A 27792-nucleotide genomic window follows, 5' to 3' on the forward strand; every position below is an offset into this window, starting at 1 on the left:
AGGCACCTGTGGACATTGGGGTTGGGTTTGGGGACATCGGGGACATTGGGGACACGAGGACGTTGGGTTTGGAAGGGTTGGGGACATCGGGGGACATCGGGGACATCATAACGTTGGGTTTGAAGGCACCTGTGGACATTGGGGTTGGGTTTGGGGACATTGGGGACGCGAGGACGTTGGGTTTGGAAGGGTTGGGGTCATCGGGGACATCAGAACGTTGAGTTTGGAAGGGTTGGGGTCATGGGGGGCCATGGGGGACACTGGGGTCCCCATGGTGGTGCCATTGTCCCCCCCAGAGGTGTCGACGCTGGTGGGTGAGAGCTCGGACGGAGGGGACAGCCCGGGGTCCCCCGAGAGCCCCAGCGGTGGTGGCAGCGACCTCCGGTTCCACCGGCGTCACGGCGCCAACGCCGTCCTCACCAACGGCGGAAGGACCGCCCTCCGCCAGAACTGCCGCTCCGAGTTCAACGACGCCATCGTCATCTCCAACCGGTCAGAGGCCACCAAAGCCCTCCTTGAGCCTCAGAACCCCCCTGAGATCCTCAGACCCCCCCTGAGATCCCTCAGAACCCCACTGAGATCCCTCAGAACCCCCCTGAGATCCCTCAGAACCCACCTGAGATCCCTCAGAACCCAAACGAGATCCTCAGAACCCAACTGAGATCCTCAGAACCCACCTGAGATCCTCAGAACCCCCCTGAGATCCCTCAGACCCCCCCTGAGATCCCTCAGAACCCAACTGAGATCCCTCAGAACCCACCTGAGATCCTCAGAACCCCACTGAGATCCCTCAGAACCCCCCTGAGATCCCTCAGAACCCACCTGAGATCCCTCAGAACCCCACTGAGATCCCTCAGAACCCAACTGAGATCCTCAGAACCCCCCCTTGAAGCCGCGCGTGGTGTCCCCGTTGCCACCTCCACCCGCACTGTCCCCCGGTGTCCCCCAGGGCCCTGCGGGACGGGGAACTCTTTGAGATCGTCATCCAGAAGATGGTGGATCGCTGGTCGGGCTCCATCGAGGCTGGTGAGGGGACACGGGGGGGACACGAGGGACAGGGGGGGGACACGGGGGGTCCCTCAGGCGCTGCCCAGGTCCTCCCGTGTCCCCCCTGTGTCCCCCGCAGGTGTCACCGCCATCCGCCCCGAGGACCTCGAGTTCCCCAACACCATGACGGACATCGACTACGACACCTGGATGCTCAGGTGAGGGGACACCGCTGTCCCCGCGCTGTCCCCATAGTGTCCCTGTGGTGTCCCCAATGGGTTGGTGTCCCCTCGGTGTCCCCCTGGTGTCCCCATGCTGTCCTCGCGCTGTCCCCACGCTGTCCGGCTGGTGTCCCCCTGGTGTCCCCCCGGTGTCCCCGCGCTGTCTCCCCAGTGTCTCCATGGTGTCCCCACGGTGTGCCCCCGGTGTCCCCACGGTGTCCCCATGGTGTCCCCACAGTATCCCCATGCTGTCCCCAATGGGTCGGTGTCCCCCTGGTGTCCCCGCGCTGTCCCCCCGGTGTCCCCCCTGGTGTCCCCACGGTGTCCCCATGCTGTCCCCAATGGGTTGATGTTCCCCCGGTGTCCCCCTGGTGTCCCCCTGGTGTCCCCATGCTGTCCCCCTGCTGTCCCCATGGTGTCCCCACTGGGTCGGTGTCCCCCTGGTGTCCCCCCGGTGTCCCCATGCTGTGTCCCTGCGCTGTCCCCATGGTCCCCCCGTGCTGTCCCCACTGGGTTGGTCCCCCCCCCGGTGTCCCCGCTGGGTTGGTGTCCCCCTGGTGTCCCCATGCTGTCCCCCTGCTGTCCCCACGGTGTCCCCACTGGGTTGGTGTCCCCCCGGTGTCCCTGTGTTGTCCCCCCAGTGTCCCTGCGCTGTCCCCACTGGGTCGCTGTCCCCACGGTGTCCCCGCTGGGTTGGTGTCCCCACGCTGTCCCCGCGCTGTCCCCTTGATGTCCCCACGCGGTCCCCCTGGGGTGTCCCCAGTGGGTCAGTGTCCCCGGTGTCCCCCCCCGCAGCGGGACGGCCATCATGCAGGACGGGAACACGCTGCGCAGTAACTGTCCTCGTGCACGGTGTCCCCGCGCTGTCCCCCCTGGGTCGGTGTCCCCCCTGGGTCGGTGTCCCCCCTGGGTCGGTGTCCCCACGGTGTCCCCACGGTGTCCCCCCGCAGCGGGACGGCCATCATGCAGGACGGGAACACGCTGCGCAATAACTACGGCTGTGACCTGGACGCGCTGAGCGCGGGGTCGCGCATCGGAATGATGCGGACGGCGCGCGGGGACCTCCGCTACTTCATCAACGGCAGCGACCAGGGCGTGGCCTGCTCCGGCCTCCCCGACGGTGAGGGGGGACACGGGGGGGACACCGGGGGACACAGGGGACACGGGGGGACATGAGGGCACACGGGGGGATATGGGACATGGGGGAGATGGGAGAGATGGAGGGGAAATGGGGGGACATGGGGGGATATGGGGGATATGGGGGGACATGGGGGACATGGAGGAGTTGGGACATGGGGGACACAGAGGGACATGGGGGGATATGGGGACATGGGGGGACACGGAGGACACGGGAGACACGGGGGACACAGGGGGATATGAGGGGGAAATGGGGAGAGATGGGAGGGGATATGGGGGGACATGGGGGACACGGGGGACATGGGGGACATAGGGGGATATGAGGGGGAAATGGGGGGAAATAGGAGGGGACATGGGGGATATGGGCAATATGGGGGGAGATGGGGGTTGTGGGGAGATGGGACATGGGGGACACAGAGGGACCTGGGGGGATATGGGGATGTGGGGGACACGGGGGGATGGGGGACACGGGGGGACATGAGGGGACACAGGGACGTGGGGGGACACAGATGGGTTTGGGGACAGCGAGACGGGGTGACAGCGGGGACGGGGACGTGGGGACATGGAGGGGACACTGAGACAGTGCCACTGCCCCGGGGCGCCTCTCCCGTGTCCCCTCTCTGCTGTCCCCCATCCCCAGAGGTGTCCCTGTCCCCTCTCTGCTGTCCCTGTCCCCTCTCTGGTGTCCCCTGTCCCCTCTCTGCTGTCCCTGTCCCCTCTCTGATGTCCCCTGTCCCCTCTCTGGTGTCCCCTGTCCCCTCTCTGCTGTCCCTGTCCCCTCTCTGATGTCCCCCATCCCCAGAGGTGTCCCTGTCCCCTCTCTGCTGTCCCTGTCCCCTCTCTGATGTCCCTGTCCCCTCTCTGCTGTCCCTGTCCCCTCTCTGCTGTCCCCTGTCCCCTCTCTGACGTCCCCTGTCCCCTCTCTGCTGTCCCTGTCCCCTCTCTGATGTCCCCTCTCTGATGTCCCCGTCCCCTCTCTGCTGTCCCTGTCCCCTCTCTGATGTCCCCTGTCCCCTCTCTGATGTCCCCTCTCTGCTGTCCCTGTCCCCAGAGGTCTACGCCGTGGTCGATCTCTATGGTCAGTGTGTTCAGGTGTCCCTCACCGGTGCCACCGTCCCCACCGACAACAGCCTCGTCCCCACCGGTGCCACCGAGAAGGCCTGCGACCCCCCCTCGCCCGGTAGGGACCGGGGGGACGGGGGGGGACAGGGGGGGACATTGGGGGGGACAACGGACACCAGGGGGGACGGGGGACATTGGAGGGGACAGTGGGGGACATGAGGGGACAGGGAGGGGACAGGGGAAACGTGGGGACATTGAAGGGCATGGGAGGACAGGGAGGGGACAGGGGACATTGTGGGGGACGGGATGTGGGGGGACATTGAGGGACATGAGGGGACACGGGGGGAACAGGGGATGAGGGGGGACATTGTGGGACATCAGGGGACAGGGAGGGGATAAGGGACATCGTGGGGGGCATGGGGGGTATGAGGGGACATGGGGGGCACAGGGGACACGGGGGGACATGAGGGACATGAGGGGACAGGAATGGGGGGACAGGGGACATGGGGGGACATTGGGGGACATGGGGGGACAGGGGACATTGTGGGGGACAGGGATGGGGGATGGGACATGGAGGGTATGAGGGGACGTGGGGGGACAGGGGACATTGGGGGGGACATGAGGGGACACGGGGGGGGACAGGGGACATGGGGGGGGGTGTGACAGCGTCCATGCCCCCCCCCAGCCCCCCCCCCCCATGCCAGCGGTTCCACAGCTGCTGTGGGGCGGAATGGGGGACGTGGAGGGGGACAGAGGGGATGTGGGGTGACAGGGGGGTGACGGGGGGGTGACATGGGGGTGACGGGGGTGACAGGGGGGTGACAGCGTCCGTGCCCCCCCAGCGCCCGCCCCGTGCCAGCGGTTCCACAGCTGCTGTGGGCAGAACGTGGCCCTGGGGGCGGAGGGGACGGGCGCCGCGCGCGTCGGCGGTTTCTGCCACGGCCTCGTCTTCAGCCGCGGCCACCTGAGGCCCGGGGAGCGCTTCGAGGTGGGCACCGGGAGAGGGGGGCCGAGGGACCCCCTCCAACAGTTTGGGGTCCCCTCTCCAGTTTCAGATCCCCCCGTTATAGGCTCCCCCCCCATTCCCAGTTCCCCACCAGTCTGGGGCCCCCCCAGTTTCAGTCCCACTTTCAGTCCCCCCCATTCCCAGTCCCCCCCCACTCTCATCCCCCCCCATTCCCAGTCCCCCCCATTCCCAGTCCCCTCCCATTCCCAGTCCCCTCCCACTCTCAGCCCCCCCACTTTCATCCCCCCCACTCAGCCCCCCCATTCCCAGTCCCCCCCCCCCCCAGTTTGGGGTTCCATACAAACCCCGGGTGATTGACAGCCCCAATGATGGGCGGTGCCTCCTTTAGCCCCGCCCACCCACTTAAGCCCCGCCCACCCTCTCCTCCCCAGCCCTGATTTAAACCCTTATTGCCCACTTCCCAACCACCCCCCAAAATGATTGACAGTTCGGTTGTGGGCGGAGCCATATGTGACCACGCCCACTACTAAGCCCCACCCACTCTGATAGACCCCGCCCATTCTCCCCTGATTTAACCCCTTATTGCCAGTCCCCATCCACCCCCCCAATGATTGACAGCTCCCTATACGGTGGGTGGAGCCTTATAGGGCCACGCCCACCGTGAAGCCCCGCCCACCTCCCCACTCCCCCAGCCCTGATTTAACCCCTGATCACCCACAGCCCTATTCAACCCCTCGGGTGATTGACAGCTCTCCCCGGGGTTGGGGGTGGTGCTTCCTGTAGCCCCGCCCCTCCCCTTCCTCCCCCGATTTAACCCCTCGCTGCCAGGTGCGGATCGAGGCGCTGGACGAGCGCTGGGCGGGTTCGGTGCGGTTGGGGCTGACGGCGTTACCCCCCGGGCAGGGCCCCCCCGGCCCCCCCGCCCTCCCCGCCTCCCTCCTCGACCTCCCCGCGCCCCCGTCCTGGGTGGTGGCGGGGGCCGAGGTGCGCCACAACGGGACCCTCACCCGACACAACTATGGCGTCTCCCTCGACCGCCTGGCGGTGAGCTCGGGGGGGTTCCCAGGGGGGTTCTGGGGGAGCAGGGAGGTCCTTAGGTGGGTCCGGGAGGGTTCTTGGGGGTCACAGAGGGGTCAGGGAGGTCCCCGTGGGGGTTCGTGGAGGGGTCTGGGGGGGTCAAGGAGGTCCCCAGGAGGGCCTGGGAGGGTTTTTGGGGGTCACAGGGGGGTCCCCATGGGGGTCTTGGGGGTCACAGAGGGCTCAGGGAGGTCCCCATGGGGGTCTGGGGGCCTTTTGGAGGTCACAGTGCGGTCCCCATGGGGGTCGTGGGGGGGTCTGGGGGTGTCTTGGGGGTCACAGCGGGGTCAGGGAGGTCCCCATGGGGGTCCCAGGGGTGTGGGGGGTCCCAGGGGGGTCCCGGGGGTCCCATGTTGCCCCTTCCCCCCAGGTGGGGAACCGCGTGGGCGTGCGCCGGGGGGCGGATGACGCGATGCACATCCTGGTGGACGGTGAGGACATGGGCCCCGCTGCCACCGGCGTCGCCAAGGTAACCGCGGCACTTCCTGTTGGGGGGGGGGGCTCCAGGAGCTCACTTCCTGTCCGGATGGGGCTCTGGGATGTGACTTCCTCTTCCACACCATCACTTCCTGCTTTGGGGAACGTTGCTTCTGCCCCATGACATCACTTCCTGTCCCCACGACATCACTTCCTGTCCCCATGACATCACTCCAGCTGTAGAACATCGCTTTCCCCACCCCCCCCGGACATAACTTCCTGTGCTCTGATGTCATTTCCTGTTGCTGTGACATCACACGCCGCCCCCGTGACATCACTTCCTCTTCCGTGATGTCACATCCTGTGCCTCTACCATCACTTCTCGCTCTATGACATCACTTCCTGAGCCCGTAACACCGTTTCCTGCCCTGTAACATCACTCCTTGTTCTATGACGTCACTTCCTGTCCCCGCGAGCTCACTTCCTGTCTGGTGACCTCACTTCCTGCTCCCCCGCACAACCATTTCCCGCCCCTCTGACATCACCCCTCGCCCCGTGAGGTCATTTCCTGCCCCTATGACGTCACTTTCTGCTTTATGACATCACTTCCTGTGTGGGTGACGTCACTTCCTGTCCCCGCAGAACGCCTTCGTGGCCATCGACCTCTATGGCCGCGTCACGGCCGTTTCCATCGTCAGCGCGGGGGGGGGCGAGGGGGGCGGCAGCCCCACCCACAGCCCCTCCCCCACCCACAGCCCCTCCCCCTCCAGCACCCCCCCAGTGAGTGCGCACTGGGCAGACTGGGAGGGACTGGGGAGGGACTGGGAAGCACTGGGAAGGGACTGGGAAGCACTGGGGGGAAACTGGGAGGGAGTTGAGAGGGACTGGGGAGTACTGGGAGGAACTGGGAGGGAGTTCAGAGGGACTGGGAGGAACTGGGAGGGACTGGAGAGGGACTGGGAGATACTGGGAGGAACTGGGAGGGAGTAGGGAGGGACTGGGAGGAACTGGGAGGGAGTAGAGAGGGACTGGGGAGTACTGGGAGGAACTGGGAGGGAGTTCAGAGGGACTGGGAAGCACTGGGGGGAACTGGGAGGGAGTAGGGAGGGACTGGGAAGTACTGGGAGGAACTGGGAGGGAGTAGAGAGGGACTGGGGGGAACTGGGAGGGACTGGAGAGAGACTAGGAAGTACTGGGAGGAACTGGGAGGGAGTAGGGAGGGACTGGGAAGCACTGGGAGGGACTGGGAGGGACTGGGAAGCACTGGGGGGAACTGGGAGGGAGTAGAGAGGGACTGGGAGGGACTGGGAGGGTGTGGGGGGGAACTGGTGAGGGGCTGGGAGTGAACTGGGAGGGACTGGAGGGTGACTGGGAGGCACTGGGGGGGACTGGGAGGGAGTAGAGAGGGACTGGGAGTGAACTGGGAGGGACTGGGAGGGACTGGAGGGGACTGGGAGTGAACTGGGAGGGACTGGAGTGGAACTGGGAGGGACTGGGAGGGACTGGGAGTGAACTGGGAGGGACTGGAGGGGACTGGGGGGAACTGGGAGGGACTGGAGGGTAACTGGGAGGCACTGGGAGTGAACTGGGAGTGAACTGGGAGGGACTGGAGAGGGACGGGGACCCTTTGAGCCCCAAATCCCCCCTTAACCCCCTCCCCTCCTTTTAACCCTTTAAACTCCACTTTTAACCCCATTCACCCCCACTTTTAACCCTTTAAACTCCACTTTTAACCCTTTAAACCCCACTTTTAACCCCATTCACCTCCACTTTTTAACCCCTTCATCACCACTTTTCCCCCCTCCCCCCGCGTTTAACCCCTTCATCCCCGCGCTGCCCCCCCCCCCGGGCCCCCCCTCGTTCCTGGGGGCGCACGGGAAGAACATTCTCCTCTCCAACGGGAACCGCACGGCCACGCGCGTCTCCAGTTACAATCAGGGACTGGTGGTGGTGGGACAGCCCCTCCCGCCTGGGCGCCTCTTCCAGGTGGGCACTGGGGGGCACTGGGGGGACTGGGAGGGACTGGGAGGGACTGGAGAGGGACTGGAGAGGGACTGGGGGGAACTGGGAGGGACTGGGGGGGACTGGGAGGGACTGGGGAGGGACTGGGAGGGACTGGGGAGGGACTGAGAGGGATTGGAGAGGGACTGGGAGGGACTGGAGGGGACTGGGAGGGACTGGAGAGGGACTGGGAGGGATTGGGAGGGCACGGGGAGGGACTGGGGGGAACTGGGGAGGGACTGGAGAGGGACTGGGGGGGACTGGGAGGGACTGGGAGGGACTGGGAGGGACTGGGGGGAACTGGAGAGGGACTGGGAGGGACTGGGGGGAACTGGAGAGGGACTGGAGAGGGACTGGGAGGGATTGGGAGGGCACGGGGAGGGACTGGGGGGAACTGGGGAGGGACTGGAGAGGGACTCGGGGGGACTGGGAGGGACTGGGGGGGACTGGGAGGGACTGGAGAGGGACTGGGGGGAACTGGAGAGGGACTGGGAGGAACTGGGAGGGACTGGGGGGGACTGGAGAGGGACTGGGAGGGAGTAAGGGGGAACTGGGAGGGACTGGGAGATACTGGGAGGGACTGGAGAGGGACTGGGAGGGCCTGGGGTGTGACTGGGAGGGACTGGGAGGGAGTAAAGGGGAGCTGGGAGTCAACTGGGATGGACTGGGGGGCACTGGGAGGGACTGAGAGGGACTGGGAGGGACTGGGAGATACTGGGAGGGAGTAAAGGGGAACTGGGAGGGACTGGTGTAGAGCCTGGTTGGGGGGTGGCGGTGGTGGTGATGACGTCACGGGGGGGTCGATGACGTCACGGGGGGGTTGATGACGTCACTGGGGGTCGATGACGTCACGGGGGGGTTGATGACGTCACGGGGGGGTTGATGACGTCACGGGGGGTCGATGACGTCACGGGGGTCCCCCAGTTCCGCCTGGAGGCGTTGGACTCGCGCTGGAGTTCGTCGCTGTCGGTGGGGGTTTTGGGGGTCCCCCCCGGACGGGCGCCGCTCCCCTCCTGCGCCGCCGCCATCAAACGCTCCGCGTGGCTCCTGCAGCGCCGCGGCGTCTTCCACAACGCCCGCAAGGTGGGGGGGGGACCCCAAAACACGGGGGGGGCCCCGAAACACGGGGGGGACCCCAAAACACGGGGGGGACCCCGAAACACGGGGGGGACCCCGAAACATGGGAGGACCCCAAAAACCCAGAGGGACCCCGAAACACGAGGGGACCCCAAAAAAAAAAAACAAATGCACCCCAAAAACCCCCAAAGTGGACCTCAAAAAGACCGAACCGCACCCCAAAAAAGCCCCAAATTGCACCCCAAAAACAGGGGGGACCCCAAAACACGGGAGGACCCCAAAAAAACAGAGGGACCCCGAAAAAGCCCAAATCGCACCCCAAAAACCCAAACCCACAGCCCCAAACCACCCAACTGCACCCTGAAAACCCCAAACCGCACCCCAAAACCCCAGGGGGACCCCAAAACCCCCCAAACCCCCCCTCAAAACCACAGGGGGACCCCAAACCCCCCCCACACCCTCCCTCAAAACCACAGGGGGGACCCCCAAAAACCCCCAAACCCCCCCTCAAAACCACAGGGGGACCCCAAACCCCCCCAAACCCCCCTCAAAACCCCAGGGGGACCCCAAAACCCCCCCACACCCTCCCTCAAAACCACAGGGGGACCCCCAAAAACCCCCAAACCGCACCCCAAAACCCCAGGAGGACCCCAAAACCCCCCAAATCCCCCCTCAAAACCACAGGGGGACCCCAAAACCCCCCCAAACCGCACCGTGAAAAGCCCCCATTGCCCCCCCAGATCCACCCCACTGCCCCCCCTATCCCCCAGGTACCCCCAAACCCTCCCCTTTTTAAGGCCTCCCATGGGGTTCCCCCCCCTCCCAGCCCCCCCCCCCATATCTAGGGGGGTCCCCCTCTCTCCTTTTGCCCCCCCCTCACCCCATTGCCCCCCCAGATCCACTCCACTGTCCCCCCCCATCCCCCAGGTACCCCCAAACCCTCCCTTTTTAAGGCCTCCCATGGGGTTCCCCCCCCATATTTAGGGGTGTCTCCCCCCCTTTTGCCCCCCCCTCACCCCACTGCCCCCCCCATCCCCCAGGTACCCCCAAACCCTCTCTTTTTAAGGCCTCCCATGGGGTTCCCCCCCCATATTTAGGGGTGTCTCCCCCCCTTTTGCCCCCCCCTCACCCCACTGCCCCCCCCATCCCCCAGGTACCCCCAAACCCTCCCTTTTTAAGGCCTCCCATGGGGTTCCCCCCCCTCCCAGCCCCCCCCCCCCCCATATCTAGGGGGGTCCCCCTCTCCCCTTTTGCCCCCCCCCTCACCCCGTTGCCCCCCCCCATCCCCAGGTACCCCCAAACCCTCCCTTTTTAAGGCCTCCCATGGGGTTCCCCCCCCATATTTAGGGGTGTCTCCCCCCCTTTTGCCCCCCCCTCACCCCACTGCCCCCCCCATCCCCAGGTACCCCCAAACCCTCCCCTTTTTAAGGCCTCCCAGGGGGTTTCCCCCCCCCCCCGATACCTAGGGGGGTCCCCCCGCCTCGTGGCCCCCCCTCACCCCGTTGCCCCCCCAGATCCGCGAGAACTACGGCCCCAACCTGGAGGCGCTGCCGGCGGGGACGCTGCTGGGGGTGATGGTGGACGGGGGGGGGCGCCTCCACCTCTACGTCAATGGGGCGGATCAGGGGGTCGCCGCGGGGGGGGTCCCCACCCCCTGCTACGTCCTCCTCGACCTCTACGGGCAGTGCCAGCAGGTGGGGGGGACCCCCGGGACTGATAACCACCCCCAGGGGCCCCCCGGGACTGATAACCCCCCCCCCATAGCCCCCCCGGTACTGATAACCACCCCCCCATAGCCCCCCTGGTACTGATAACCCCCCCTGGGACTGATAACCACCCCCCCATAGCCCCCCCGGTACTGATAACCCCCCCCCCCCATAGCCCCCCTGGTACTGATAACCCCCCCTGGGACTGATAAACCCCCCCCCCATAGCCCCCGTGGTACTGATAACCCCCCCCATAGCCCCCCCGGTACTGATAACCCCCGCCCATAGCCCCCCCGGGACTGATAAACCCCCCCCCATAGCCCCCCCGGGACTGATAACCCCCCCCATAGCCCCCCAGTATGGCACTGGGAAACCCCCCCCCCCCCGACAATGGAACTGGGACCCCCCCCTTTGCACCCTGACCCCCCCCATGGGACTGGGACCCCCCATTTGCACCCTGACCCCCCCCATGGGACTGGGACCCACTCTTTGGGGTCTGGGACCCCCCAACACACACTGACACCCCCCCCATGGGACTGGGACCCCCCAATATGCACAGACTCCCCCCGCCAAGGGAACTGGAACCCCCCCCCCTTTGCACCCTGACACCCCCCCCCATCCCTCACCCCCCCCCACCCCAGGACCCCCACATATGGGACTGAGGGAGGTGGGGGGGTCACCCCCAAATCCTGAGCACCCAGGCCCGCCCCCCCCGCCATGGGACCCCCATATGTGGGGCGGGGGGGGGGATGTGTCCCCCTAATTGCCCCCCCCCCAGGTTTCCATCGTGTCGGATGAGGACGGGGGGGGCCCCAGTGGGGACCCCCGGGCCCGCGGCGACGTGGAGAAGGCGGATGTGGTGGATGGTGAGGGGGGGGGCGACCCCTAAGTGTGGGGCAGGGGGTGAGGGGACCCCTAAATCTATAGGGCGGGGGGGGGGGAAACGCTCTGGGACCCCTGGATGGGGGGGGGGGTCAGAGACCCCTGAATCTATGGGGCTGGGGGGGGCATAGACCCCCTAATCTGTGGGGCTGGAGGTCCCTATGGGGCTGGGGGGGCATAGACCTCCTAATCTATGGGGCTGGGGGTCCCTATGGGGCTGGGGGGCTCAGGGACACTGGGATCCACGTAGCTGAGGGGGGAGTCTCTATATCCCCCCCCTCCCCGGCCCAGAATGGTTTCGCCCACTCGCGGCCCCGCCCCCAAGCTCTGGCCCCGCCCCTCATGGCTCTAACCACGCCTCTTTCTCTCTGACCACGCCTCCTCCCGTTCTGGCCACGCCCCCAGGAGTCAAGGAGCGGCGCCGCTGGGTCCCTCCGCCCGCCGGTTCCCCCCCCCAGCCCTGTCCTTACCAGGCGCTGTGCGCCCGCTTCAAGGACCTCCTGCTGCTGCCCGGTGAGGGGGGGGTACTGGGAGCACTGGAATGGGATTGGGGGGTACTGGGAGCACTGGAATGGGATTGGGGGGGGGGGTACTGGGAGCACTGGAATGGGATTGGGGGGTACTGGGAGCACTGGAATGGGATTGGGGGTTACTGAGAGCACTGGAAGGGGATTGGGTGGGTACTGGGTGCACTGGAATAGGGTTGAGGGGGGTACTGGGAGCACTGGAATGGTATTGAGGGGGGCACTAGGACCATGGGGTGGAATTGGGGGGCACTGGGACCCTGAAATGGGATTGGAGAGGGTACTGGGGGAGTACTTGGGGAGTTCTGGGAGGGTGGGGGGGGGCTAAGAGGGTTTTGGGGGGCTCGGGGAGGGTGGGAGGAGTTCTGAGAGGGTCTTGGGGGGTTCTGGGAGGGGGTTAGAGGGGATGTGGGGCCTCTAGGAGGGGTTTAGGGGGGTCCTGGGGGGCTCTAAGAGGGGTTTTGGGGGGTCCTGTAGGGGTCGGGGTCCCCCTGACCCCCTTTTTATGGCCCCCCCAGATGAATATTTCGCCCCCGAGCCGCGACGCAGCCTCTGCTTCTGCGAATCGTGTCAGCAGCGCCGCGGCGAGGAGGGGGGGGCGGCGCGGGGAGGGGTCCCGGGAGCCCCCCCTGCCCCTCGGCTGGTGCCGCTTCAGCCTCCGGTGAGGATGGGGGGGTCTGGGGGGCTCTGGGTGGGGTTTGGGGGGGTCTGGGGGGCTCTGGGGGGCTCTATGTGGGGTTTAGGGGGGTCTGGGGGGGTCTGGGGGGCTCTAAGTGGGGTTTAAGGGGGTCTGGGGGGGGTCTGGGGGGGTCTGGGGGACTCTAAGTGGAGTTTAGGGGGGTCTGGGGGGCTCTAAGTGGGGTTTAGGGGGGTCTGGGGGGCTCTAAGTGGGGTTTAAGGGGGTCTGGTGGGGTCTGGGGGGCTCTAAGTGGGGTTTAAGGGGGTCTGGGGGGGTCTGGGGGGCTCTAAGTGGGGTTTAAGGGGGTCTGGGGAGGGTCTGGGGGGTCTGGGGGGCTCTAAGGGGTGTTTAGGGGGGTCTGGGAGGTTGGGGGGGCTCTAAGGGGTGTTTGGGGGGGGGTGTTTGGGGTTCCATGTTTTGGGGTCCCCCCCAGGCCGCGGGGTGAGGGTTCGTGGCAGAAGTGGCCGCGGGCGTTCGGCGGCTGCAGCGTCGGCAGCGTTCGGCGCAGCCTCGACCGCGGGGAGCTCGTCCCAGGTGGGCACCCCGAAAACGGGCCGGGGCACCCCCAAAATGGCCCAGAGCACCCCAAAGATGGCCCACAGCACCCCAAAAATGGCCCAGAGAACCCCAAAAATGGCCCAAGGAACCCCCAAAATGGCCCAGAGCACCCTGAAAATGGCCGAGGCACCCCAAAAATGGCCCAGGGCACCCCAAAAACACCTTCCTCCTGCCCCATAGACCCTCTTTTCCCCCCTTTCCTCACCCCACAGCCCCTCTCCCTGCCCCACATCGCCCCACATCTCGTCTGCCCGCCCCCCCCAGGCCCCTGCTCGGTGCTGCCCCCCCCGGGGAAGGCGGGGGGGGGTCCCCCCCGAGGCGCCGCCGCCCCCGGTCCCCCCCGGCTCGTGCTGTCGCCCCTCCTGCGCTACGCGGCCCTCGACGCCTTCGCCCCAAAAGTGCCGTAAGTGGGGGGACGGGGAGGGGACACTGAGGGGAACTGGGAGGGGACACTGGGGGGACACTGGGGGACACTGGGAGGGAGAACTGGCGGAACTGGGAGGGGACACTGGGAGGGGGAATGGGGGAACTGGGGGGGGGAACTGGGGGGACTGGGAGGGGGAATGGAGGGAACTGGGAGGGGGAACTGTGGCCAAAGGAGAGTGAGCCGTGACGTCAGTGAGTGGGCGTGGCTATGCAAATGTACCCTATATGGCCCTTCAGCCTTAAAGGGGCCGCACTGCTTTAATTGGGAGTGGGGGAAGGGGGGGTCGGGGGGCGTGGCCAGCGGAAGGGGCGTGACCGGGGGGGGGTGTGGCTTGGTAAAGGGGCGTGGCCTGCCCCTCACTTCCTCTCCCTTCCCCCCCAGCTTCCGGGACCCTCTCTCGCAGCAGACCCGCGGCGCTCAGGTGGCCTTCGAGGTGTGCGTCCGCCCGGGGTCGTTCCGCGCCGGCGCCCCCTCGTTCCACCCCCCCGAGGGGCTCGACCCCACCGAGCTCGAGTGGGTCACCAAAGAGCCCGGGGCCACCGTGCTCTGCGCGCTGCTGGTCCGCCTCGAATGAGGGGGGCAGGGACCCCCCCAACAGGGGCACCTCTGGGGCCGGGGTCCCCCCAGGGGGAAGGGGAACCCCCTAAAGATGGGGTCCCCCTCCCTAATATGGGACCTCTGGGGTTGGGGTCCCCCCCAGGGAGAAGGGGAACCTCCCAAGGTTGGGGTCCTCCTCCCTAATATGGGACCTCTGGGGTTGGGGTCCCCCCCAGGGAGAAGGGGAACCTCCCAAGGTTGGGGTCCTCCTCCCTAATATGGGACCTCTGGGGTTGGGGTCCCCCCCAGGGAAAAGGGGAACCTCCTAAAGATGGGGTCCCCCCTCCCCAATATGGGACCTCTGGGGTTGGGGACCCCCCCAGGGAGAAGGGGAACCCCCTCAAGGATGGGTTCCCACCCCCGAGGAGAAGGGGACCCCCAGAAATGGGTCATCCTCCTCCTAATATGGGGACCTCTGGGGTTGGGACCCCCCCAAGGATGGAGTCCCCCACCCTAAATGACGACCTCTGGGGTTGGGGACCCCCCCAGGGAGAAGGGGAACCCCCCAAGGATGGGGTCCCATAATGGGACCTCTGGGGTCGGGGACCCCCCCAAGGATGGGGTACCCCTCCCCAAATGGGACCTCTGGGGTCGGGGACCCCCCCCAGGGAGAAGGGGAACCCCCCCAAGGATGGGGTCCCCCCTCCCCAATATGGGACCTGTGGGGTTGGACACCCCCCCAAGAAGGGGAACCCCCCCAAGTATGGGGTGTCCTCCCCCCAAATATGGGGATCCCCAGAGCTTGGGACTCCCCCAGGATGAAGGGGACCCCAAGAAATGGGCCCCCCCCCCAACCCCAAATCTGGGGCCCCCCCCTTGTCTTGGAGACCCCCAAAATGGGGACCTAAATCAAAAGGGGGGACCACCCCAAGACATGGGGACCCCCCCCCAAAGTGACAACCCCCCTCGAAGGACATACCCCCCCCCCCAAGAATGGGGGCCCCCACCCCAAGGGGACCCCTCCCCCTTCTGGGGGGCCCTTTGCACACCCCAAACTGAGCCCCCCCACCCACCCCCAAAGGAGGGGGCAGGGGGGTCCCTAAGCTCCATATTGGGGTCTCCATGGGGGGAGGGGCCCCCCCAGCACTTCGGCCCCTTCCCCCCCCGCACATCCCCCCCCCCATTTCTTTATTTATTTGTCCCCAAATGTGAATCCCGGGGGGGGGGGAGGGTTTTTTTTATTTGAATAAGTGGGTTTTTATTTAAAGCTGCTGCGGGGGGGGGGGGGGGGGGCGGGGGGGGGAGGGGTCCCTGCGCTCCGGCCCCGCCCCCACCCGCCTGTGCCCCTCCCCCTCCCGGTGATAAACGGAGAAAGAGAGAGAGAGATGCGGCCTCGTGTGGGGGCGGGGCGAAGAGCGGAGGGGGCGGGGCCAAGAAGGGGAGAGGGCGGGGCCAAGGGCGCGCGTTGTCAATCAGTGCGCGAGGGGGCGTGGCTAAGCGGAAACGTAGCTAAGTGCTGGGGGCGGGGCCGAGGACGCCGGTGTCAGTCACTGCGCTGGGGGGCGTGGTCAAAGTGAGGGGGCGGGGCCAAGGGGGAACTGGAGACTGAGAGGGAGGAACTGGGGGAAGTGGGAGGGGAATAATGGGGAACTGGGAGGGAAACAGAACTGGGAGGGAGAAACTGGGGGAACTGGAAGGGGGACTGGGGGGAACTGGGAGGGGAAACTGGGGAAACTGGTAGGGGAAACTGGGGGAACTGAGAGGGGGAATGGGGACCTGGGAGGGAGAAACTGGGGGAACTGGGAGGGGGAATGGGGGAACTGGGAGGGGAATCTAGGGGGACTGGGGGGGAAACTGGGTGAACTGGGAGGGGAAGCTTGGGCAGTGGGAGGGGCCGGCGTTTGGGGGCGTGGCCAATCGCGCGCGTGGTTAGACCCTGCGCGCGTGGGGTAGGCGTGGCCAAAGGCTCACGTGACCAGCCACTGCGGCGCGCGCAGCGAAGCGCTCACGTGAGCCCCCTCCTCGCTCCCGCTCTCTGTGGGGAGGGCGTGTCCTCTCACCGGAAGCGGAAGTGGCCCGTCCCGGCCTGTTCCGGCGCGGGAGGCGCGGCGGGCGGTCACGATGCCGGCGCTGCTGGAGCGGCCCAAGCTCTCGTCCGCCATGGCGCGGGCGCTGCACCGGCACGTCATGGTGGAGCGGGAGCGCAAGCGGCAGGGTGAGCCCCCCCGCCCCGGCGCCGCCATGGCAGCAAAACCCCCTCCCTGGGTCACCATGGCAACAACCCCCCTCGGGTCGCCATGGCAACAGGTCTCGCCCCCCCCCCCCCCAAAATCTCACGGGGTTGCCATGGCAACAGAGTCCGGCCCCGCCCCCCGGCTGTTACCATGGCAACCGGCCACAAGCGGGGACACCCCCCCCCCAAAAACCTGTACCCCCCGAACCTAGTGACCCCCTGAACCCCCAAAGCTGATGTCCCCAGTGACCCCCAACAGTGACCCCTCAAACTGGTGCCCCCAGTGACTCCCAGTGACCCCCAAACCCTCCAAACCGATGCCCCCAGTGACCCCCCCTGAACCCCTAAACTTTGTGCCCTCAGACTCCCAACCCCCCAAACTGGTGCTCCCAGTGACCCCCCCCCGAACCCCCAAACCTGGTGCCCTCAGACCCCAGTGACCCCCAAACCCTCCAAACTGGTGCCCCCGGTGACCCCCCTTCCCCCCAAACCCCCAAACCTGGTGCCCTCAGACCCCAGTGACCCCCAAACTTGGTTTCCCCAGACCCAAGAGACCCCCAAACCCCCCAAACTGTTGCCCCCCAACCCCCTGGTGCCCCCCGAACCCCCAAACCTGACCCCCCCCCCCCACAGAGGAGGAGGAGGTGGATAAGATGATGGAGCAGAAGCTGCGGGAGGAGCAGGAGCGGCGGCGGCGGAAGGAGCTCGAGGAGCGGATGTCGCTGGAGGAGACGCGCGAGCAGGTTGGGGGGACCCTGACCCCCCCCAAAAACCAACCCCTGGAACCCCACCTCGAACCACTAAAACTCCTTTTCTGCCCCCCCCCAAACTCTGCCCCCCTACAGCCCCATTTCTGACCCCCCAGTCCTATCCCCACCCCTTTGCCCCCCCATTTTGACATCTCTGTCACCATTTCAGAACCCCCAAACCCTATTCCTGCCCCCCCAAATCTCCATCCTCACCCCCTGATCCCCCTCTTTTGTCCCCCTCACCTTATTTCTGACCCCCAAAACCCCCTTCCCACCCCTGAACCCCCCCTTCGACCCCCCCCACTCCCCTTTCTGACCCCCCTGAGCGCCATCCCACCCCCCCAAATCCTCTTCTCTCCCCTCCTTAACCCATTTTCTGCCCCCCACCCCCATTTCTGATCCCCCTGAACCCCCCTTTTTGCCCCATCACCCCATTTCTGCCCCCCAAACCCCCCTTTTGCCCTCCCAAGCCCCATTTCTGACCCCCCTCAAGCCCCATCCCACCCTCTCAAACCCCCTTCTTGCCCCCCAAACTCCCCTTTTTTCCTCCCCCCAAACCCCCTCTCTACCCCCCGACCCCATTTCTGCCCCCCAAACCCCATTTCTCACCGCCCAAACCCCCCTTTTCCTCCCCCAAACTCCCCTTTTCCTCCCCCAGACCCCATTTCTGCCCTCCAAACCCCCCCTTTTCTTCCCCCAAACCCCATTTCTGCCCCCCAAACCCCCCTTTTCCCACCCCAAACCCCATTTCTGCCCCCCAAACCCCCCCTTTCCCACCCCAAACCCCATTTCTGCCCCCCAAACCCCCCTTTTCCTCCCCCAAACCCCCTTTTCCCTCCCCAAACCCCATTTCTGCTCTCCAAACCCCCCTTTTCCTCCCCCAAACCCCATTTCTGCCCCCCAAACCCCCCTTTTCCTCCCCCAAACCCCATTTCTGCCCCGCAAACCCCCCGTTTCCCACCCCAAACTCCCCTTTTCCTCCCCCAAACCCCATTTCTCACCCCCCAAACCCCCCTTTTCCTCCCCCAAACTCCATTTCTCACCTCCAACCCCTACTCCCACCCCCTATCCCCCCTATCCGTGCCCCCCCGTGCCCCCCAGCCCCATTTCTTACCCCCCCGCGCCCCCCCAGCTGCTGAAGCTGCAGGAGCGTCTGGCGGCGCTGCAGGAGGAGAAGCACCAACTCTTCCTGCAGCTCAAGAAAGTGCTGCACGAGGAGGAGAAGCGGCGCCGCAAAGAGCAGAGGTGGGAAACGGGGGGGGGGATTTTTTTTGGGGGGGTCCTGGGGTCCTAGGAGGGACTTTGGGGCTCCAAAATGGGGTCTTGAGGGGATTTGGGGGGGATTTGAGGGCCTTTGGGGCTCTAAAAGGGATGTGGAGGGGATTTTGGGGGGGTTTGAGGGGGTTTGGGGCTCTAAAAGGGGGTGTGGAGGGGATTTGGGGGGGATTTGAGGGCCTTTGGGGCTCTAAAAGGGGATGTGGAGGGGATTTGGGGGGGATTTGAGGGCCTTTGGGGCTCTAAAAGGGGATGTGGAGGGGATTTGGGGGAGATTTGAGGGCCTTTGGGGCTATAAAAGGGGATGTGGAGGGGATTTGGGGGGGATTTGAGGGGCTTTGGGGCTCCAAATTGGATGTTGAGGGGATTTTGGGGGGGATTAGAAAGATTTAGGGCTCCAAAATGGGATTCTGGGGGGACTTGAGGGGCTTTGGGGCTCCAAAACAGGGTCTTGGGGAGTTTAGGGGGGTCTGAGGAGGAGCTTTGGGGCTCCCAGTTGGGGGGTTGGGGCGGTCTTCAGGGGCTGAGGGGCTTTTAAAGGGTTTGGGGGGGATTTTGGGGTCCCGGGAGGGGAATTTGGGGTCCCTGGGGGGCTCCTTGGCTTTTGGGAGGCTCTGAAAGGGATTTGAGGGGTCTGTGTGGGGGTTGTGTGGCCTGGGGGGTACTTGGGGGGCACTTGGGGGGCTGTGGGTATGGGGTGGGGTTTGGGGGGGCCTTCCTGACCCCTTTTTCTTCCCCCCCAGTGACCTCACGACGCTGACGGCGGCCGCGTACCCACAGGGGATGGTGCACGCCGGGCCCCACCTGCTCAGCATGCAGGGTGCGCCGTGGGGCAGCCGTGGGGCTGCCGTGGGGCAGGCGGGGGGGGTTGTGGGTCACTATGGGGTGGTTGTGGGTCGCTATGGGGTGGTTGTGGGTCGCTAGGGGGGGGGTTGTGGGTCACTATGGGGTGGTTGTGGGTCGCTATGGGGTGGTTGTGGGTCACTATGGGGTGGTTGTGGGTCGCTATGGGGTGGTTGTGGGTCGCTATGGGGTGGTTGTGGGTCGCTATGGGATGGTTGTGGGTCACTGATCTGTTGTGGGGTGGTTGTGGGTCGCTATGGAGCACTATGGGCCTATGGAGCACTACTGTGGGGTAGTTGTGGGTTACTATGGGGTCGCTGCGGGGCAGTTGTGGGTCGCTATGGGGCAGCTGTGGGTCGCAGGCAGCCCCGGGGGGCCAAGCCGGGCCGGGACGCTGATGGCGGCCGATCGAGCCAAGCAGATGTTCGGGGCGCCCGTCATCACCGTGAGTGGGGCAGCCGTGGGGCAGGGAGGGGATGTGGGGCTGGGGGGGAACCGTGGGGCAGAGATGTGGGGCTTCAGAGTCCCCGTGGGCAGAGATGTGGGGCTTTGGGGGGTGTTTCGCTGTGGGGCAGCCCCACAAGTGGAGGGTGTTGTGTGAGGCCCTACATGGCTGTGGGGCTGCCCCCTAAGTTGTAGGTGTCTCCCCGTGGCTGTGGGGCTGCCCTATAGGTGTGGAGTCGCATCACGGGGAAGAGTGTGTCCTTTGCCTATGGGGCTGCCCCACAGATTTGGGGTTGTGGGTCTGGGGGCTATGGGGCAGGGGAGGCAACAGCCTCGCGGGGCTGTGGGTTTGTCCCTCTGCTGTGGGGCTGCCCCATAGATTGGGGGGGGTGGAAGGATTATGGGGGAGCAGGAGCACTCCCGTGTGGTTGTGGGGCCGCCCCGTGGCTGTGGCTCTGCCCCATAGCCGTGGGGCTGCCCCCTAAGTGCCCGTTGCAGACGCGCCACTTCGGGGCGCAGGCGCCGTTCGGGGCAGGGGCGGAGCACGGACCCTTCCCGGGGGCGCAGGGGGCGCCGGGGCCCTTCGCCGTGGGGCAGAGCCCCCAACCCTTCCCCCCGGCCACCCCCGGCTACGGCACCACCGGCGCTGGGGGGCAGCAGCTGCGCGGTGAGCTATGGGGCAGCCGTGGGGCGGGGGGAGGAGGGGGGTTATGGGGCAGCCGTGGGGCAGAAGTGGGGGGCATGAGATATGGGGCAAGAAAGGGGGTATGGAGTGGCTGTGGGGCGGGGATGTGGGGTGGGGGTATGTGGGGTTCTTGTGGGTCTGGGGGGTAACTGTGGGTCTCTCTCTATGGGTCTCTGTGGTTCCTATGGGTCTGGGCGTTCTCTTTGGATCTCTCTCTATGGGTTTGGGGTCCTTCTAAGGGTGTCTGTGGGTCTGGGCCTTCTATACGGGTCTGGAATCTTTCTGTGGGTCTCTATGGGTCCATATGGATCTCTGTGGGTCCGGGGTCCTTCTGGGGGTCCCTATGGGGGTCTGTCTATGGGTCGCCCGTGGGTCGGGGCTGTTGCTGTGGGTCTGTGCCCCACGGCGCTGTCGGTGTCCCCCCCCCCCCCCAGGTCCCGGTTTCCCGGCGCTGCCGTTCCTTCCGCAGCAGCAGCCGCCGGCGTTCGGCCTCCACGGACCCTTCCCGAGCCCAGGTGGGGGCGGGGCCAGGGGAGGGGGCGGGGCCGGGGAAGGGGGCGGGACGGGACAACGGGTAGGTGTCACGGAGGGGCGTGGCCACATGTGAAGGGGCGGGGCAAAGCAGCTGGGCTGGCTGCAGGGGCGTGGCCAAGCGAGGGGGTGGGGTAAAGGAGAGGGGCGTGGTCACGCGACTGGGCTGAGTGCGGGGGGTGTGGCCAAGGAAGGAGGTGTGGCTATAGGGGCGGGGCCAAAGGTATAGTGGTCGTTATGGGCGTGGCTTCGCCAGGGCAGGCTGGGGGCGTGGCCAAGGGAGGAGGCGTGGCTACAGGGGCACTGCACCCCGCCCCCTTCCCCCCCTCTTTTTTTGCCCCCTGTGGGTCCGCCCCACACGTGTGGGTCCCGCAGGGTTCCTGCCCCCCAGCCCCTCCCTGCAGAAACAGTTGGAGCACGCGAACAGCCAGAGCGGCTTCAGCGATGGGGTGAGGGGGGCAAAAAGGGGGGAGGAGGGGGGGGCTGGGGGGGGGGAGGGAGAAGGGGGGAGAGGGGGGCAAGAAATGGGGGGAGGGGGTGGAAAAGGGGCAGAAAGGGTCGGGGGGAAGAGGGAGGGGGCAGGAAATGGGGGGGGGGAAGGGCAAAAAGTGGGTGGAGGGGGATTTGGGGGAGGGGGGAGTGAAGAGGGGAGGGGGGGAAGGAGGGAGGGGGGCAGGAGGTGAGAGAGGGGCAAGAGGCGCCCCCTCCCCCCCCCAACATGGCCGCTGTTGCCCTTTTCTCTCCGCTCCCGCAGGCGCTGCACCCCGGACCCCCCCTCCTGCCCAGCCCCCAACTGCCCCTGCAGGGGGGCAACAAGGTGGGGAGGGGGCAGCTGGGGGGAGGGAGGGGTAACAAAGGGGGGGAAAGGGCAATAAATTGGGGGGGGCAGTAAAGGCCACTGGGGGGTCGGTGGGGTGGGGTTTCGGGGGGGTATTGAGGGAAGGGGAGGGGCCCGTGGTGACCCCTCCCCCTTCCCCCCTCCAGACGGGGCTCCCGTACCCTCCCCCGCCCCGCGCCGCCTCCCCCGGCAGTTTCCAGCCCCACGGCGCGAGCCCTCAGCCCCACAGCGTGAGTGACCCCCTATGGCTCCCACCCCACCCCATAGATACCCCCTTAATTGCCCCTCTCTCACCCGATAGACACTCCCCAATTGCCCCTCTCTCACCCCAGTAGGGGCCTCTCCCCCCTCCCCCCCCCACCCCGGGGATCGTTTTCCCCTCCCCAACACTGGGGGGGGGGTGGTGGTGTTGGGGGGGGGTCTCTCGGCCCCTCCCCCACCGGCACCCCTCCCCCCCCCAGGCCGCTTTCCCGCCGAGCCCCTCCCCCGCCTCCCGCCACCCATTTCTGCCCCACGGACAGGGGCAGCGCTTCTACCACAAGTGACATCACCGCCGGGCGCCATGACGTCATCGGGACCCCTGCGTGACGTCATCATTACGTCATCCCCTCAACAGAATAAAAACGCCTCCAAAGTCTTTATTTTTTTGTCCTTTTTTCCGGTTTATTTCCAGGCGGGGGGGGGGAAGGGGGGGGTCTCAGCCGCCCCTCCCCCCCTGCCGGGGCCGCCCCTCCCCCACACACCCGGGGGGGGGTTTGGGCCCCGCTTTAAAGGGGGGGAGGGGAAGGGGGGAGGGGCAGTGGGAGCCCCCCGCCCCCCTCGGGCCCCTCCCCCCGCCTCACCCCTCCCCCCCCGCACTGAGGGGGGACCCAGAGCGGCGTCCGGCGGCCCTGGGGGGGGGAAGGAAAAGAGGGGTTAGGGGGTGCCCCACAGCGACCCCCCCCCAACCCAGAGAGAACCCCACTGACCCATAGCAAGGCCCGCCCCATAGACACCACCCCACAGAGCAACCCCCCGCCCCACACAGACCACCCCCCAGAGCCCTCCCTGCCCCACAGAGCCCTCCCTGCCCCACACAGACCACCCCCCAGAGCCCTCCCTGCCCCACACAGACCACCCCCCAGAGCCCTCCCTGCCCCACAGAGCCCTCCCTGCCCCACACAGACCACCCCCCAGAGCCCTCCCTGCCCCACAGAGCCCTCCCCGACCCCCCCGAGCCCTCCCTGCCCCACACAGACCACCCCCCAGAGACCCCTCCCCAGCAACTCCCTGCCCCATACTGAGGTCCGACCCATAGAGAACCCCCTGTGCCCCATAGAGCAATCCCCTGCCCCATAGCGGCCCTCCTCACAGTCCCCCCCCCTCTGCCCCACGGCTGCCCCACCTCCTCTCCCCTATTTCGCCATAGCCTTGATCGCGACAGCAGCTTCCTCGGTCATTGCCGACAGCACGGTGATCTGTGGGGCAGAGCCAGTCAGACCCAGAGCCGCCCCACAGCTCCATTCCACAGTTGTACTTCTCCTCCATCTCCTTTGCTCAGCCCCACGGCTCCTCCCTGACCCCACAGCTGCCCCATAACCACCCCTCCCTGCCCCACAGCCCCCTCCCCCTCGCCCCCCTGCCCCCCACGTACCAGGATCTCCTCCCCGCAGTCGTACTTCTGCTCGATCTCCTTGCCCAGCTCGCCCTCGGGCAGGCGCAGGTCCTCTCGCACCTCCCCGCTGTCTTGCAGCAGCGACAGATACCCGTCCTGGATCCCGATCAGCTGCGGGGACGCGGCACTTGGGGGGCAGCCCCATAGCGAGACCCCCCCCCCAGCCCCATAACCAGGGCCCTGACCCACAGCCAGACCCGCAGCGCTATCACTTGGGGGGTGCCCGACCCATAGGAGGGTGCGGGGCTGCAAAGCACCCGCAGGGTACGGTTTGGGGGGGTCCCGTGACCCCCAGCTGTGGGGCTCGGGGTCCATTATCCCCCCCCGAAGTGCAGGATTTTGGGTTCGAAGTCCTCAAAAGATGGGGTTTGGGGTCCCATTTTGCCCCTCAAATGCAGGGTTTAGAGACCCCTCCAAGATATTGGAGTTCAGGGTCCATTATTTCCCTTCAAATGTAGAATTTGGGGTCCCCCCCTCAAAACATGGAGTTTGGCGTCTGACTTTGCTCCCCTATGCAGGATTTAGGGTCCCAGCTCCCCAAAGTATGGGCGTCAGGAGCCGAATTTTGCCCCTCAAATACAGGATTTGGGGTTCCCCCTGAAGATATTGGGGTTTGAGTTCCAATTTCCCCCCTCAAATACAGGATTTGGGGTCCCCGCTAAAGACATCGGGGCTCAAAGTCCAATTCCCCCCCCAAAAAGCAGGATTTAGGGTTCCCCCCGAAGATATTGGGGTTTGAGTTCCAATTTCCCCCCCTCAAATGCAGGATTTGGGGTCCCCCTTAAAGATATTTGGGTTCAGGGCCCAGTTTGCCCCCCCAAATGCAGGATTTGGGGTCCCAACCCCTCAAAATGTAGGGTTTGGGGGCTGTTATCCCCCCTGGCTGTGGGGTTTGGGGTCTGTGTCGTCCCCCCCCCCAGTGCAGGACTTGGGGTACCCCCCCCCAAAGATATCGGGGTTCAAGGCCCGTGACCACCCCCGGCTGCAGTTTTGGGGTGCCCCCGTACCTGGAAGTCGTTCCGCTTGATGTTGGGGACGTCCATGTTGTGGGTGGAGGGACAGATGTCCTCGTACTTCTTCCCCGTGAAGATGTCGATGCCCACCAGGTGCACCTGGGGGGCACAAGGGGGGTCAGGGGGCAGGTTTTGGGGGACCAATGGGGTAGTTTTGGGGTGCAATGCCTTGCTAAGACCACACTCTCTGGTGTTGGAGGTGGATCTGGGCGGGTTTTGGGGTGCAAAGGGGCTGTTTGGGTGGGATTTGGAGGCCCTGGGGCAGTTTTGTGGGCGCAGGGCTGAGTTTTGGGGTGCGTTACCACGGTGGGACCACATCTGCCGACCTCAGAGGTGGATCTGGGTGGGTTTGGGGACACAAGGAGCCATTTTGGGGGAGTTTTGGGGTGCAGAGGGGCTGTTTTGGTGTGTTTTCAGGCACAGGAGCTTTGTTTCGGGCGGGTTTTGGAGGCCCTGGGGTGGTTTTTGGGGCGCAGGGCTGAGTTTTGGGGTGTGTTATCTCGGCATGACCACATCTGCCGGTCTCAGAGGTGGATCTGGGCGGGTTTGGGGACACAATGAACCATTTTGGGTGGGTTTTGAGGCGTAAGGAAGCGGTTTGGGTGTATTTTGAGGCACAGGACGGCCATTTTGAACAAGTTCTGGAGGCCATTGGGCAGATTTTGGGGCGTAGGGATGAGTTTTGGGGTGCGTTACCTTGGCATGACCACACCTGCCGGTCTGCGAGATGGATCTGGGCAGGTTTTTGGACACAAGGAGCCATTTTGGATGGATTTTGAGGTATAGGGAAGCAGTTTGGGTGTGTTTTGAGGCACAGGACAGCCATTTTGGGTGGATTTTGGAAGCCCTAGGGTGTTTTTTGGGGCGCAGGGCTGAGTTTTGGGGTGCATTCCCTTGGCGTGACCACACCTGCCAGTCTCAGAGGTGGATCTGGGTGGGTTTGGGGACACAAAGGGCCGTTTTGGGTGGGTTTTGAGGGGCATAGGGGCTGTTCCGGTGGGTTTTGAGGCTCAGGAGCGCCATTTTGGGTGTGGTTTTTGGGGATCAGGACTGAGTTTTGGGGTGCATTACCTTGGCATGGCCACATTTGCTGCTCTCAGAGGTGGATCTGGGCAGATTTGGGGACACAAGGAGCCATTTTGGATGGATTTTGAGGCATAAGAAAGCAGTTTGGGCGGGTTTTGAGGCACAGGACGGCCATTTTGTGTGGGTTTTGGAGGCCCTGGGGCAGTTTTTGGGGCGCAAGGCTGAGTTTCGGGGTGCGTTACCTTGGCGTGACCATGCTTGCCGGTCTTGGAGGTTGACATCTCGACGATCTTACAGGGGCGGCCCTTGAGGACGACGAAGCCGTTCTTGCGCAGCGCAGAGCACTGCATGGGGAAGGTGGCCGAGGCGCCCGCGTCCCCCGTCTCGAAGTCCAGGTCGTCCGCCATCGCCGCTCGGTGTCCGCTCGACTGCGGGGACCCCGACATGGACATCAGGAAGGGGATGGGGCACAAAAGGGGTGCCCCCAAAGGCGATGGGGGGGGGTCCCAAGGGGTGGAGACCCTCTGCAGGGGGCTGGGGGTCCACCAAGGGGGTACTGGGGACCTTGGTGGGGGCACAGCCAGAGGTTGGGGACCCCCAAGGGGACTGGGGACACTGGTGGGGACCCCTCCAGAGGTTGGGGACCCCCCAAGGAGACTGGGGACACTGGTGGGGATCCCCCCGAGGGGACTGGGGACACTGGTGGGGATCCCTCCAGAGGTTGGGGACCCCTCAAGGGGACTGGGGACATTGGTGGGGACCCCTCCAGAGGTTGGGGACTCACCAAGGGGACTGGGGACATTGGTGGGGACCCCTCCAGAGGTTGGGGACCCGGGACACTGGTGGGGGGCACATCCAGAGGTTGGGGACTCCCCCAATGGGACTGGGGACACGGGTGGGGATCCCCACAAGTGGTTGGGGACACTGGTGGGGGCACATCCAGAGGTCGGGGACCCCCCAAGGGGACTGGGGACACCACTGGGGACCCCCCCAAGGGGTTGGGGACACTGCTGGGGAGATCTTGGGGCAACGGAGACTCCCCCCAAGAAGGATGAGGACACCGGTTGAGAACCCCCAAAGGCATTAGGGATCCCCTTAAAGGGTGATGGACGCTAGCATGGACAAGGGGTTGGGGACCCCCCTGAAAGGATGGGGACCCCCCCAAGGGAAGGGGAACTCCGGGGGGGACAACCTCGAGTACTGGGGTCTCCCTCGAGGAAAGGGGAACCCCAATGTGGTTCCCTTTTGTAGGAACCCGGCAAATTATGGGGGAAGGACCTCAAACTCGGGGGGAGGGACCTCAAATTAAGGGGGAAGAGACCTCAAACTAGGTAGGGGAGAGGACCTCAAATTAGGGGGTGGCGACACGTAGTGGGGGGGGGACACAGAGGGGACCCTAAATTAGGGGGAATGCAGATACCCGGGGGGCAGAGGGAACCCCAAATTGGGGGAGAACCCAGACACGGGGGGATGGGGGGGCAAACACGTGGATGAGCGCAGAGTGACCCCAAGCCCCCCAATCCCCCTGTACAAGGGGGTCCCCTCCACCGTGTCCCCCACCTTGTAAGTTATGGGGAGGTCCCCATGTGCTCCCCCCCCTCCTCCCCACAGTGCGCTCCCCCGCCCGCGCCCTCCCCCTCCCCCCCAGTCACGCACATGGCGGCCGGGCCGGGCCCTCACGTGGCCACACGGGTCCCCCAAAACCACCTCCAACCCTCCCCCTTCGCCCCAAATCCACACTCCCAACCCCCCCCCCCCGATCCCCACAGACCCGAGGGGGACGCCGTTTCGCTTCAAAACGGGGGAGGAATTCGAGGGGAATGGAGGGGGATAAAAGGAGGAGCGCGGGAGCCGCGTCCGTTCGGGGCGGCGGCGCCGCCGGACTGAGGGGCCGCGCGGGGGGGGAGCGCGCCTTATATAGGGGCGAGGGGGGTCACGTGGCCGCGCCACGCGCGCGCTGGGCCTGGCGCGGGGGGGGGGGGGAGGGAGCGCGGTGCGCGTTTGGCCTCACCCCACGCGCTGCCCCCCCCACTCCTGTCCACGCGCTCCACGCGTGATCAAAACCACCCCCGCACACACAAACCTCCCCCCCCCTTCCTCCAGCCAAGGACTCACCCCCCCCGACCGCGAGCCCCAACCGCCGCCGCCGCCGCCGCCGCCGCGCTGGCTCTGCTGCAACCCCGGGCCGCACCGCGCGTGCGCGACCGGACCCGCCCCGCCCTGCGCATGCGCGAGGCGCGGC

At 66.0% G+C, this 27792-nt stretch overlaps 3 protein-coding genes across 6 annotated transcripts in view; 2 read left to right on the plus strand and 1 right to left on the minus strand.

The window, feature by feature from the left end:
- Nucleotides 1–14834, plus strand: part of NEURL4 (neuralized E3 ubiquitin protein ligase 4) — a 27511-nt gene extending 12677 nt beyond the window's left edge. The window contains 19 exon segments of the mRNA XM_054052710.1: nucleotides 297–492; nucleotides 950–1026; nucleotides 1127–1205; nucleotides 2159–2328; nucleotides 3397–3525; nucleotides 4250–4395; nucleotides 5203–5418; nucleotides 5822–5920; nucleotides 6511–6648; nucleotides 7717–7854; nucleotides 8794–8952; nucleotides 10461–10640; nucleotides 11431–11518; nucleotides 11940–12047; nucleotides 12577–12652; nucleotides 12654–12719; nucleotides 13171–13271; nucleotides 13560–13698; nucleotides 14104–14834. Coding sequence (XP_053908685.1) covers nucleotides 297–492; nucleotides 950–1026; nucleotides 1127–1205; nucleotides 2159–2328; nucleotides 3397–3525; nucleotides 4250–4395; nucleotides 5203–5418; nucleotides 5822–5920; nucleotides 6511–6648; nucleotides 7717–7854; nucleotides 8794–8952; nucleotides 10461–10640; nucleotides 11431–11518; nucleotides 11940–12047; nucleotides 12577–12652; nucleotides 12654–12719; nucleotides 13171–13271; nucleotides 13560–13698; nucleotides 14104–14296 — 2498 coding nt within the window. The 3' untranslated portion in view covers nucleotides 14297–14834.
- EIF5A (eukaryotic translation initiation factor 5A) lies at nucleotides 13209–27792 on the minus strand. Of its 3 annotated transcripts, none has more exons than XM_054052791.1 (6): nucleotides 27322–27457; nucleotides 25793–25978; nucleotides 24519–24623; nucleotides 23491–23622; nucleotides 23241–23314; nucleotides 13209–13218 (listed from the first exon to the last, which is right to left on the minus strand). In XM_054052791.1, the coding sequence occupies exons 2-5, from the start codon at nucleotides 25955–25957 to the stop codon at nucleotides 23252–23254; spliced, it is 465 nt and encodes a 154-aa protein (XP_053908766.1). In that variant the 5' UTR covers nucleotides 25958–25978; nucleotides 27322–27457; the 3' UTR covers nucleotides 13209–13218; nucleotides 23241–23251. The 3 variants fall into 3 exon arrangements, with proteins under 3 accessions (XP_053908766.1, XP_053908765.1, XP_053908764.1); XM_054052790.1 differs by lacking the exons at nucleotides 13209–13218; nucleotides 27322–27457 and adding exons at nucleotides 22683–22745; nucleotides 27666–27792; XM_054052789.1 differs by lacking the exon at nucleotides 13209–13218 and adding an exon at nucleotides 22683–22745.
- GPS2 (G protein pathway suppressor 2) lies at nucleotides 16187–22451 on the plus strand. 2 transcript variants are annotated; one of them, XM_054052788.1, is made up of 11 exons: nucleotides 16187–16474; nucleotides 17126–17235; nucleotides 18374–18486; nucleotides 19260–19336; nucleotides 19722–19804; nucleotides 20323–20470; nucleotides 20923–21003; nucleotides 21395–21468; nucleotides 21774–21836; nucleotides 22004–22087; nucleotides 22319–22451. In XM_054052788.1, exons 1-11 carry the CDS (start codon nucleotides 16381–16383, stop codon nucleotides 22400–22402), a joined length of 1011 nt encoding a protein of 336 aa, XP_053908763.1. In that variant the 5' UTR covers nucleotides 16187–16380; the 3' UTR covers nucleotides 22403–22451. The 2 variants fall into 2 exon arrangements, with proteins under 2 accessions (XP_053908763.1, XP_053908762.1); XM_054052787.1 differs by having other exon boundaries at nucleotides 16195–16474; nucleotides 20302–20470; nucleotides 22319–22441.

This window comes from Cuculus canorus, chromosome 36 (assembly GCF_017976375.1).
Source record: "Cuculus canorus isolate bCucCan1 chromosome 36, bCucCan1.pri, whole genome shotgun sequence".
NCBI classification, from domain to species: domain Eukaryota; kingdom Metazoa; phylum Chordata; class Aves; order Cuculiformes; family Cuculidae; genus Cuculus; species Cuculus canorus.

What these genes read in the sequence shown, in the direction of transcription:
- EIF5A (XM_054052791.1), bottom strand. Translation starts at nt 25,957, where the DNA reads ATGGCGGACGACCTGGACTTCGAGACGGGGGACGCGGGCGCCTCGGCC. An exon ending in GCAAGCATGGTCACGCCAAG is followed by an intron (nt 24,624 to 25,792) that starts GTAACGCACCCC and finishes TGTGCCCCCCAG; the next exon opens with GTGCACCTGGTGGGCATCGA. An exon ending in ACTGCGGGGAGGAGATCCTG is followed by an intron (nt 23,315 to 23,490) that starts GTACGTGGGGGG and finishes TCTGCCCCACAG; the next exon opens with ATCACCGTGCTGTCGGCAAT.
- GPS2 (XM_054052787.1), top strand. Translation starts at nt 16,381, where the DNA reads ATGCCGGCGCTGCTGGAGCGGCCCAAGCTCTCGTCCGCCATGGCGCGG. An exon ending in CGGCGCCGCAAAGAGCAGAG is followed by an intron (nt 18,487 to 19,259) that starts GTGGGAAACGGG and finishes CTTCCCCCCCAG; the next exon opens with TGACCTCACGACGCTGACGG. An exon ending in CGGACCCTTCCCGAGCCCAG is followed by an intron (nt 21,004 to 21,394) that starts GTGGGGGCGGGG and finishes TGGGTCCCGCAG; the next exon opens with GGTTCCTGCCCCCCAGCCCC.